The sequence below is a fragment of the Tinamus guttatus genome, unplaced genomic scaffold, assembly GCF_059628265.1.
Source record: "Tinamus guttatus ecotype Peru unplaced genomic scaffold, ASM5962826v1 Tinamus_guttatus_pri_ptg000434l, whole genome shotgun sequence".
NCBI lineage: Eukaryota > Metazoa > Chordata > Aves > Tinamiformes > Tinamidae > Tinamus > Tinamus guttatus.
The window spans coordinates 1,660,547-1,673,272 of record NW_028288968.1 but is presented as its reverse complement, the minus strand read 5'-3'; the positions used below and the strand labels follow the sequence as shown (position 1 = coordinate 1,673,272).

At 42.6% G+C, this 12,726-nt stretch overlaps 1 protein-coding gene across 1 annotated transcript in view; it reads right to left on the bottom strand.

The window, feature by feature from the left end:
• EXOC4 (exocyst complex component 4) overlaps positions 1 to 12,726 on the bottom strand; it is a 301,672-nt gene that overhangs the window by 258,484 nt on the left and 30,462 nt on the right. The window contains exons 4-5 of the mRNA XM_088531798.1: positions 10,784 to 10,968; positions 8,309 to 8,418 (exon numbers count right to left, since the gene is read on the bottom strand). Of these exons, the coding sequence (XP_088387924.1) occupies positions 8,309 to 8,418; positions 10,784 to 10,968 (295 nt within the window). The remainder of the gene's footprint in view (positions 1 to 8,308; positions 8,419 to 10,783; positions 10,969 to 12,726) is intronic.

Genomic DNA, 12,726 nt, shown 5'->3' with positions numbered 1-12,726 from the left:
AGAAACAGTATACAAAACCCATCTGTGTTCATCGGACTCCTGCTCCTTTGAGTGACCAAGGAGTAAAGCAAGAAACCATCAGCACTTGGATTTTTGGGTGGTTGTGTTTGCTTGGGGCTTGTTCTCTACATAAATACAACAACCTGCAAATTTGACCTCTTCAAAACTCAACTAGGGAACTGTGGCAGCCTGCAGCAAGTCAGACACCCGTGAGGGCAGAACGTGGCTGCACATTAAGAGGGCTCCAAGCCCTGAATCCCCAGCCAGTTCTTTTTCTTCGCAGAGCTCTTCCCACGACAGGGATTTTCATTATGAACACTATCTAGCTCAACAGACTGCTGATGGATTCGGCAAAGTTTCCACTGCCAAAGTGAGGGATGGCTTGATGTTATCCTGTTCTGCTTTATTACGTCTGTCAAGGGCTTGATGAAGTTACTCAAATCTGTGAGCAAGGCTTCTAGAAAAGAAAAGCTGGAAAAATTAGAAAGGATATTGTGGCCAGGGCCCTCCTGGAGTAACCGGGCCATGAAAAGACAAATTCTGCTGCTAGGTGGCTTCCCTACCAGGAAGTCAATGTCTTCAAGGCAAACCCAACCAAAGCATCTTGAAAGACCCGCAGTCGTGCGGCTTGTTGGCAGCAGGACGTGGACAACCTGCACAAAGAGTGGATCATGGAGCTCTGCCACTCACCAGAGCTGGGCCTGACATGGGAACTGCAACCCACCCGCTGCCTCATCCTGCTGGTGCCCAACTCCCATGAGGGCTGTTGGGTGGCAGATGACTCGCATGGCTCCTGCTGCTCAACAGATTTCCTCCTTAAACTTCAATCAAAACATCTAAAGTCATCCAAGAACCTAACAAACATCAAGCGATCCACCAGAAGGATTCAAATGACACGGCAGGAATGGAAAATGGCAGTCAGGAGGAGCAGGCAGCCCCAGAGCTGCCTAAAGACCTGACACTCAGAACCAAAGACCAAAGTTGACATTGGAACGGAGGAAACAACGTCCCTAAGAGTCCATACGCATCAACAGATCCTGCCTGTTTCTGCGGGAGCTCGCAGCAGCCTCTCCAGCAGAGATTTGGTTCCCTCGGGCAACCTAAGCCCAAAGGGGGCATCCCTAGCTGAAATTGCTAGGGATTTGGCATGATAGCAACCAAGAGCAGCAGCAACGTGGCGAAGTAAGGACAGACCTCGCTAGGTCATAAAGAAAATCCATTTAAAAATGTAATTTTGGGTACTTCATGGGTTAGATAACCACGTGGAGACACCCAGAATGCTGTGATTAAGCAAAAGCAACAATAATATAGGTGATGCTTAGAACACACAGGAACCTTAATAGCTCTTGAACAGGCCAGCAGGATGAACAGGCAGCCCTGCATGGAGCTCTCCTCTCCTGCCTGCTCGGCTCCAAACACCACAGCACACAAACACGAGCTCTGTGGAACGATCGCTGCCGACGCGACAACACTGGACACGCCAGAGGAAGGAAAGCTTTGAGTTACTGTTTCCATAAAAAAACCCATGCAGTTATGAGTCTGATGCGTTGAACCTTGACCAAACAACCTTTCAGATAGCAGTTCCCAGCATTACGTTGTGGCCCCTTTCTAGGTGGGCTACAGATTATTAATATCACACAAAGAGAAGCAGAGAGGGAAGTAGTAGCACTGTATCCAAATGTCAGGACTGCTTTTGAGGGAACTAGAGGCAGCAATCTGGGATGAAAATGTGTATTTGCAAAGAGGGCAAGCCAATGTTGACCTCCCTTAGCAAGCCAGGACCTCGATTCACATCTCAAACAAGTACAGTGAACACTTCTGCATCCAGCAGCAATGCACTCGTTATAAATTCTGCTCCATCTGATCCTTTGGTAGAACAGTAGGGACCTGGTTCCCACCCGTTCTGCTTATTGGACATCCTAGAGAGCTCTGGGGCCCCATTTGTCTTCAGAACCTTCAAGATCCCAACCCCTGCAACTGGAAATGCTCCTCTTACCCTGTTTTTCCCCACCATAGGCACCCCCTTCAAACATTTAATGCCATCAAGGAGTTATCTGACCACAAGGCTCCCCTTGCCCCTTACCCTCTTCGGAAAAAGGCATCAAGTAGACACCTATTTAAACAGAATTTCATCATTAAAATTGCAGTCCCATGTATTATTCTGCATGGGCAGAGGAGCCCCACAGATGAAGGAGGAGGCCCCTGCAGCTGGGCTTTCAGGACTGAAAGTTTCAGCTATCTTTAATTCTCTGTTTCAGTGTAACTTGGCCATTTGCCATTCATTCGCATCAAGCCACAAGTCCAAGACTGTCAAGACTCTATTCCCAGCTTTCTACCTTCATCCATTGCTAGCCATAAAATACACATTCCTTTAAAGAGGTGAGATCATTGTTCATTCCATGAGCACACTTTACCTACAGAAGTCATGAAAAATTAATAAAAATAATCATGGTAAACATGCAAAGAATAATTTAATTACTGTAAATTGGGCGTTTGCTATTAGATTTGATTAACCTCTTCTCCTTTCTGGTTCATCAAAGAGTACAAGGGGAAAAATAACCTACTTTTTAATTAAAAACAGCTTCATATTACCCACAAAATAATAAACCTGGAAAATGCCAAGAAAAAAAATCCACGGGACTTCTAGTAACATCCATTTTTGTTATATTCTTATAGGGGATAGAAAATGTGATGTCGATGAATAATTTAAAATGTAAATTATTAATATTTCCTTCCTCTTCTCCCCCATACTCATACCTTTAAACTTACATTTTAAGTGCGATGTCAAAAACAGCCTCAACATGCTGCTTTACTGTCCCATCCTTGCTATGAAGCCTTGTACCATGTAAACTCTTTGCCCACGCAAACCAGTAGCAGGTTCAGGCTGCCTAAAGTCTAGTCATTGGACTGAGGCTTTTGAGGATCAGCACGATATATAACTTAAATGCTTATAGCTAAACTGTGCTCCTTGGCCAGCTAGCTTTCAGCATCACTTCCTGATCTGAAGGGGTTCTTACAGCTTAATTCTATCCAAAGATGACATCAAATGACTGTGAACACCATTCAAGGTTGAACTCAAACTTGGTTTCTCAGTAGCTTCCCAAGACAACGACCTCAAGCTCTCTGCTTGGAGCACTCTTTGCAACATCCTCTGCAATGAAATACTCCCTTTTCCAGAAGGGAGCTGTGCATGTGAAAACACACAACTGTGCTTAAGCAATCAAAATCCACATTAAATGTAAATCACTAGAACGTCGCATCATGTTCATCATTGATTCACCACCTCCACTAACCTCCACAGTTACGAAGATGGAATTTTCCCCGACGGCTCCGTGCTTTGATGATGCCCTATAAAAACGTCTGCTCCAATTGATGGTGCCCTAATTGGTATGGCTGCCATTCCCCCAGAACGAACCCTGCTGCAAGAGGCACTTTAATAGCTCCAGTCTGACCCCCAGAAAAGTCACCGTTGATAACTCATTTAAGCAGAGCTACAGAAACAGCTCTTGGGTCTTGTTTTTCATTCCAATGAATGGCCAAAATTTGCTGCTACTTATTACAGAAGATTTCATTAGCTGGGAGCTTTTATGGGCAACTAGTAAAATTTTATGTACTATTTTTCATGATTTATGTCTCTCCAGATTATACCCTTCCTTCTTTCAATCCTTTTAGAGAACAGGATGCAAGTTCATAGCGTCCCAAAGGCATAATTTGAGATTTGAGGGAACTTCAGCTGCTGATTTCTGGTGCTGAACCCTTGTTTGTTGCCTGTTACGGAGACAACAAATGGACAGTTATTTAAAAATTAAGTCCTTTACGAGATTTTGACCATTTTATCTGCTTTATTGCCAAGTTGAAAAGAAAATGGGTCTCAGAGATGAATATCCTCTCAGCCAAAGGCAAATTTTGTTTTTCAAAAATTGCTGTTCACGCAGCTCCACCTACAATTTCTAGGACATTAGCTCTCAAAACAGGGACGTTTTCATTGGACATGGCTACTCTCCCAAATCCACCACAGCATTTCTTGGGAGGGAATTATATAGGCCGACTTCATGAGCCCCCATGTTCAACCTCCTCCTGACACAGGCCCACATGAAAACTGAGTCTCCAAACAAAAAAACACATGCGAGTTCTGTAATCTCTTTGGCAACTGCACATAAGAAAACCTAAAGCAATTCTACAGGAAGACAGACCTAAGGGCTTTCCTCACGTGGACAGTCTCCTTGATTTGCCCTTCCCAAAAGGGGGCACACAAATAAACCACGTGAATCTTCACTTACCATCGAGCCAGAACACGATCCATTGGCGAGGGCCGGTAAGAGAGAGCATGGATTTCTTCATGCTACGCCAGAGGCTTTTGTGTTGGTTGTGCTGTTGAAAAAACCTCCTTAAACTACACTACAGGCTGCCTCTCAATAGCCTCTGGATAAAAATATACCTCAAGGCAATCAGAAAGAAACTGACTTTTTTATGCAGCTTTGCAATGATGGAGGAGGGAAGGAATTAGACTCACTGTGGGATTCCCATCACCTGCCAGTTAAGTTCTCGCTTGGATTTATGCAAATGGCAAATGGCTAACGGGACAACTGGGGTTTAGTGAGGGGATCATTTAGCTTTCAGTACTAATGATGATGGAGAAAGTCACCCAGCTGGTCTATCAGATCCCCAGGTGAGGGTAATAGGAACAAAGAAGCTTAAAAAAGGCAATTGTGACAATAAACAGAATCCTACACTGGCATTTTCACAACCACCTTTAAAGTGGGCCCTTAAACCTGTGGTTCCATGAGGTATTTCACAGGTAACTTCACAGGTCTTCGTGCTTTTTGGCCAACACAGATACACTTACGTTATTAATGAAACAGAGCCTGGAACCATCAGACCTACAAGTCACATTTTCCTCTTACAGCTGGGATGCACAGGTGACTGAATGTACCATCTGCTCCATATAGGATAAAAATTTACCTATCCTGTCAACAGCAATATTCCTCGTTACCCCCTCAGCTCGTGCTTTGTTGAGTGCCTGTGAAGAATCACCCCAACCTTTTCACTCAACAGAGCTCTTGGCCCTGCTGGTAACACTGGGTGAGCACATTTTATGGCTCCAGGAAGGCCCTGGCAACACAGGAACCTTCATAAATACTCCTCAGAGTACAAAAAGTCCAAGCAGAAGAATAAAACTTAGAAGTGAATTTATTACTCCGAACCGACAGAAAGGGAAAAATTATTCCTGGTGAATCGCCGCCGTACCTACAATCCTCAGGTGAACGTTACCGAAGGTTTTGTTTATCCTAAGAGCTGCAGGATCTGCTTTAAATTCCTTATAAAGATTCTACAGCACAGGGCAGCATCTCCCCTGGGAAGGGAATGCAGAAAGGGACTCCAAATCTTGGCATCTTCTTTGCTCAGATGGGTCGAATGAGTCAGTGCTTTATAACGACACGCATTAATATGCATGGCCACTTTTTTGTTTCCTCAATAAAAAGCCAAAGAACTTAAATGACTAAAAGGCAGAAACAGCTTTTGTTATGCATACGCATAAGTTTTAAATTTTCTGCTAGTTCTGTAATCCTGGAAAAGGTTGCTTTTAAATAAAATTATCTGGGAGAAAATATACATAAGTACATTGTGCACTTGACGCAAAACCATACGCATATTTTATACTAATCAAATGTTATCTGTTCCATCCTGCATCTTTCCCAGTTTGAGGGACATCTGCCCAGCACTTTGCAGAAGGGTAGAAAGGAGGAGGGAGGTAAGAGATCGCTGTAGTGTTTTGGGCATGAACAGCAAGAACAGATCTGCAGAAACAAGAAGTTTGAGGATGGATCCTCAACTGACCTATACGAATTTCTAGTGATTCCGGATGAGGCCATCGGGGTCCTTATTTCCAGGCATTTGGGATCTAAGGCTGTGCTATTTTATGCTCCGAGACAGTCCAGCTCTTAGACGTCGCTGTGGTCTTCCTTGCTGCGTGTACCCTAGAACCTTCATTCAAACATGGTATAAATTATCTTAAGTTTCGCTGGTTTATAGTTAAGTGATCTGTAACACCATCAATACTGCTTCAAGCACTTAACGTTCGAATTTGCAGATTCAGGGAAGTCTCAAATGAGTCACAAAACATATAGGAATGCTAGTTCCACTTCTTGCTCTGCTAGCACGAGCTCCTAAAAATCAGCCTTCTCTTACTACACACGTAAACAGCGTCTAGCACGTTGCAAAGGGAACCACCAAAATAAAAAGAAAGGAAAATCCATTCTAAAAATACAGTCTTACTATTTGTGTAAGAACAGGTCTCTGAACGGGCTAGAATAAACAAACCCCAAACCTCCCTACTCTAACCTGAGATAATATATTAATTAAGGGTCCCATATTCGCCTGTAAATAAGAGATAGTAGAAAAACGTCTTAGGCTTCTCTGTGTCAAAACAAAAGGGAATCTAACCAAGTTACCTTGCACTTTGCACTCTGTCTACAGGAGAGACATCCTCCACATGCCAGGTTACCTTCCTGCCTCATGTAACTCAAAATCACTCACAATTTACAGAAATTATCTTAGAAAAATGTGTACATGTGGGTAGTCCAGACTTATTTTTAACTCATTCTGGATACATTTTATCAAAACCTGGAAATTAATTTAATTCCACCTCCAAGAAGTTTTGTTAATTCAAAACCAAAGTCGAACATTTGTGGTTCTGCATCCTTGAAGGCTTCTGTAACCAAAGACTGTTAAGTCCCTCTACTGAACACCACAGTTTTTTCCTGTTGCTGTCACTGTCATGATCCTGGTGGGTGAGACCATCACAGGCAGTCAGAGCTAGGTCAGCACAAGACTTTTCCACTGGAAAACAGCACCTGAACCGGCCTCTGCTCAAGAGGCAGCACCTAAACAGGTTGACGGGCATCAGTGCTTGTGAAGCCCTAGACTATGTAAAAAGTAGGATTTCTTCAGACTTTCCTTTGCAGATAAAACTTCAGTGGCTGGCTACACCGCACTAGAATAAGTATTCATCTTTACAAATAGATTTCCACTGGTTGCTGGTTCCACTGATAGAAACGAGGCTTCTCGGGCAGCTTCGGATAATAACGAACCAGCGCCAACCTCAGATGTGGTAAGAAAAGGCCAGGTGTGAAAGTCTTCAAAAGGTGGAAAGTGCCAATAAAAACATTTTCAAAGTCTGTTTAAGGTTATTATGCTAGTAATTAATTTTTATATACGTATATATACACATATATATATGTGTGTATATATATAGATACACGTGTGTATGTGTATATATATTTATATATACACACACACATATACATATATATATATATATATACATATATATATATATAAATCAAACAAGAAAATATATATATATATATATATATAAATCAAACAAGAAAACACTAAAACAACCAAGAAAGAAAGGGTAGGATTTCCACTCTTCAGTAGCTACATCTCCTGCAGTCTATTCCCCTCTAAAGACACAGGACATCCCTATCAGCTCCAAAAGACTTCTAAAAAATACACACATACATATGTATATGTATACGTATATTATAGAGAGGATTAACATTCTAGGTGGAAAATAATCAGTAATAGTAGACAATAGTAGACAATAGTAGACAGTACAAGAGTAAAACCAGAAAAGAATAAAGCCCAAGGGTTTAAGACTGGGAAGCCAATGTGGCAGGAGAAAACCAGAAACAAGCAGACACAAAATGGACAAAAGAATTAAAGATAAAAAGGGAAGGAAAGATTGACCCCATGGGAAGAAGAGGGAAAATGCACTAATGTTTGAAGTTTTTTGGAGGTTATATGGAGGTGGAGTAACCTCCATATAGTTATATGGAGGTCATTTTTAGGTCTTTATTCCTGTGTTAAACAAAACCCCACTTTTTAATCCCGTGAAACAATAAAAGTCTTAATTCCCCACCTGTGCAGTATTTTCAGATCCTCATACAGGAGAGGTAGTGAGGCTGGGCATTTCACCTATTAACATCCATCGATGTAACAGATATACAAAGATCAGCACAAGGATAACCTTGTGTTTAGACAGACCTTTCATCAGATTTTCCAAGTCTCCACAAGGAAAAATGTTGACCTTTTGGCTCCAATCCAACAAAATGCTTCTGCATTTCTACCCCTGGCTAAGCCATTCCCATGTTTTATGGGGAAATCACTTGGTATCTTTTCTGTCTCGGGACCTCTCATCATCTCTTGTCTACAAAAAGAGGATCAATGCCTATTACTGTATGCAAGAACATCTGGAGATGTAAAGAATTACATATAGTAGGAATGCATGTGATGAAGTACTCACTGCTGGAGCTTCCAGGAGTGCCAAACTGGGAGGTGTCAAGGAACTTTCGGGGTGTAGACAAGTTAGAAACATCCATGAGAGGTACAGAAGAGGCATCTTTCACAAGGGAACTGTGCAGGAGCAAAAACAGCAAAGCAAACCATTTATTATTATTTGCAATCTTGGTGCATTAGAAGAGCATTTATTTGTTGAACTTGAGAGTCTAAGCAATAAAGACAGAGATATAAACAGGAGAAGTTTAGATGCTAAAGATTTACCAAATCTAAATTAAAGCACAAGCCCACGGATGGATATATGTAAGTGGATGGACATACATATTTTTGAGGGGGAAGGCGAAGATCCACAAAGCAATGATGAAGCAACACAGAGATTAAAGACAAACTCTGGACACCCACAGACTCTCAAATTTAATAGGAGGAGAAACCACACGTTGAGTGGTTCCATTAACCACTTAATCCTTCACTGAAGGCCTCCATCCTTTCTCTGCCCTTCAAACTCCTGCTCTGCACACACCTACACACATCGCTCTCTAAAGGGACGTTCATACTCTGACAGGAAACGCTTTCCACTTGGTTGTTTCCATAAGGAATTCACAGTGTTATGTGCCAAGGATGCGTCATGCTGCCCCGGCCGCACATGAAAGGCAGAAAGCTGAACGTGGCAGGGGAACACAAGCAAGAAATTCTTTTTTTGAGGAAGCGGAGAACGCTCCGATAATGACGTTGAGAAGTTCCCTTAGAAGTCAGAACACTTCCCAAACCCTGCACAGTCGAGGGCTAATCTTACCGGCCTGCGGCAGAACCACACACATCCTCTACACATCCACAATCCCAAATGGAAAGGGATTGCCTGGGCCCTCCAACCCAGCAACGGTAAATACAACACACTTGGAGAGAACCTAACAAATAATTTCTATCCTAACTGCATCCTGCTCCCCAGTCTAGGCTAAAATGAAGCAATGAGGCTGTTCTTGATCCAGGAGTTCAGATTACAAAATATCAATGGTGCACAACAGGGAATGTGGAAAAAACAAAGAGAGAAAACAAGGAAAAGATAAGGGTCCCTGTAGCAGGCATACGAAACTGCAAGTTAATTAGCAAATATGCACTTTAGGTACAGCAAAGTTTTTGTCTTTTTTAATTAAAAGGATGAGTAAGAAAGAGACCGAGGACTTGCTAACAACCCTCCTTTCCAGAACTTGTAACTTCAATCAGTACTTTCTTTCCTAAATTTTTTTAATGCAACTTACTATCTCTCCTGTTATTTCGAGTTAGCGCTTTATTTCTCCTCATAATAAAATGTTAAATTATCTTTTCTCTGCACCTCTATAATATGATAATGTCTCCTCTCTGCTCCCTGCCCTTATTACCTTCCCTACTCTGCAAAGATTACAGTCCTAAGCTTTTTTCTACCCTTTCTTCCCACCAACTTTTCTATTCCCCTCAAACTTAGAATTTGCCAGACGAGACCCAACGTACTTGAAGTGAATTTCTACTGATGAGAAGCACCAACCAGATAAGGAGTCTCAACACCTTAAAAACACTCCCAATAAAGCCAACACTGTCCAGACAAAATCACACAGAATCCCAGAATGGTTGAGGTTGGCAGGGACCTCTAGGGATCACCCAGTGCAGCCCCTGCTCCAGCAGGGACACCCAGAGCACGGGGCACAGGGTGGCATCCAGGCGGGTTGGACATCTCCAGAGAAGGAGCCTCCACAGCCCCTCTGGGCAGCCTGTGCCAGGGCTCTGGCACCCTCACACCAAGGAAGTTCTTCCTCACATGGACATGGAGCTGCCTGGGCTTCAACTTGCACCCATGAGCCCTTGTCCTGTCCCTGGCCACCACACACAAGAGTTTGGCCCCATCCTCCCTACACTCTCCCCTCAGGTGTTTGTCCATGTTGCTCAGATCCCTCTCAGCCTTCTCCTCTCCAGGCTGGACAGGCCCCGCTCGCTCACTCTTTCCTCACACCACAGATGCTCCAGTCCCTTCAGCATCTTTGTCACAGACACCTGAACAGAGCAGGCTCTGACTAGGAACCTTGTGCTTAGCTACAAGTCTTTTAGACCTGGCCAACTTGCTAGATAAGATGAGCAATTCTTCCCCAGGTTCTTCCCTTTGCTTCACCTTAGCCATCCTGATCAGGGCATTCGTAGGGCAGGTGAATGCAACACAGAAGGAAAAGCCTGCTGAGAGGAACCGACCTTGCCGTAATCCTGTGGGAAGCAGCAAAAATACCCAACAGAATCACTAAGCAAAGGCAGAACTGGAACAGAATGTTCTCACGCTCAAAAGCATATCAACATATTTTGTTTTTTTATGTTCTTCACAGCCATGAGTGCTAGGAAGCTGCTTGCCAACCTACCCAAAAATGAAAGGACGAGGCATAAAGTCAGTGGCATTTTCTGCCTGTGAAGGGGGAAGTGTTGCCTTCTTCCCTTCTTAGCCTCCAATAAATCACACTGAACCAACCTGATTCTCCCTTTCTCCTTGCTGCGTGGTCCCACTCGGTTAGTTGATTTGATGTAAAGATGACGGTGCAGCTCATCTATGAGGACCAAGTGCATGTTCATCTTCTTGCTGTGAAGCTCCAGCCTCAGGTCACTCAGACCCTCCACCTGGAGAAGGGGACCCTCCAAGGAGTCCACTGCTGACACCTGGAAGACACATGACAATTTTTAACTCGTTTCATCTTTGATTAACACTCCTCTCTTCTGGTCTTTCCAAATACCTCCAGATTTTTTTCCTCTCTTTAGAGCAATGTCTGAACACCCCGACAACTCTATCCAAACACCATTTTAGAGTAGAAAAAGTTTACGTATTTCTTGGTTTATATTCCCACAAGAAAAGCCAACTTACAGAAGGGATCAGAGACCCAAACAACTCATTTAATGAGCATTCTTCAAACATTTTGAACATTAAGTATAAAGCGAGCTATTTTAAACACTGTTAGGTAAAAATCAAAGCACACAAAAAGAGGATTATCAAGTGGAAAAATGCTGGGAAAAGACACCAGCAACAATGTTCAGATATCCTTATTCTTTTCACTACAGCAATATCAGCAAAACATGACTCTCATTTCTGGAAATGAGGAAAAATGGCTTAAGTTTTATTTGCCTGAAGTGATATTATGTCATACCTGAAAAAGGTTAGGACTCCTCGTCATCTGGCCTACATAAGTGCTGGATCATGTAGCTACACAATTTAAACCATCTCAGCAGATTAATGAACCTTCCTGCTAGTTCATAGTACTACTGCTACATGAAAGTACTTTTCAAATCTATAGAACTTTTATTTACATATTTTTTAAAAATTTTAATTATTACGTGTCAAATTGGGAGGAAAAATTTTACAGAAATTACAGACCAACAGGCAGGAATCTGGGCATGCAACAATAACCTGGCCATAGTTCATGTGCCAACACGCTCCAGTGTCAACCAGCTGACATCTACCTGGCACTAGAATGAAAGACCTAACTAATTTCCACTTATACCTTAAAAAGGAAAGCAGTCACTACAGTAAAAGCTGTCTGGTTTCACTGACCATCACCCTTAGCACAAACAGAAAGTGAGATTTAAAGGGTTATTTTGAAAATTAATTCCCCTCATAATCCAAGATATTATTACCGAAACAAGACATTTGCTTACATGTCAGGATTTAAGTTGGTAGTGAACCTGTCAGCTAAGCATAAAAATGCAAAGCAAGGAGATACAGTCAGCAGACAGCCAAGCTAAGGTCTGGTCCCTCAACAGCAGTAAATATTAACGATAGTGGAAGAACATAGATCAGCACTGAGTTATTTGGCTTGCTTGGAGTCAAGAATGACCCTGAAAATAGCTTTGAGTCAGTCAAGTTTTTGAATGCAAAACGTAGTGTCTAGGAGGAAACTGTACTTCCTTCTGCCTGAAGAACGTTGCCAAGCCCCTGCTAACTGCAAAATCCACTTCTCTTCATGAATGACCAGAGCTGGCAGTTGGTAGAAGTAAGAATGAGGAATAGTTTTATGTTCTTGCTTGGGCAAGTGGAATGAACCCCCAAGTCCTGGTCATGAAGGTGCTTCACAGCCACAACAGCTGGAGATCCCTTCACCAAGGCACCACCAAAATCAGCACCAATGCTTATCAAACTGGGAAGCCCAGACATCAAAGTACAGCAAGGAAAGAAGAAAAGAATGGGGAATGAAGAAGAAAAAGGTGTGAAGTAAACGTTCCAAGACATACAGGAAAATAGCAGCTAAAACCCATGCAGTGAAAAACTACAGTTTCCATGGGCGGCTCAGTTCACTCAGCTGTTTGCTAATTCCCAGTTTGAGTTAGTTATTCTCAAAACTGATCATTAAAATCAAGAGACAGCTCTCAAAGAGGCCTTCAGAAAAACAAACAAAATTGCAACCACTTCCTATGCTAATTAAAAAA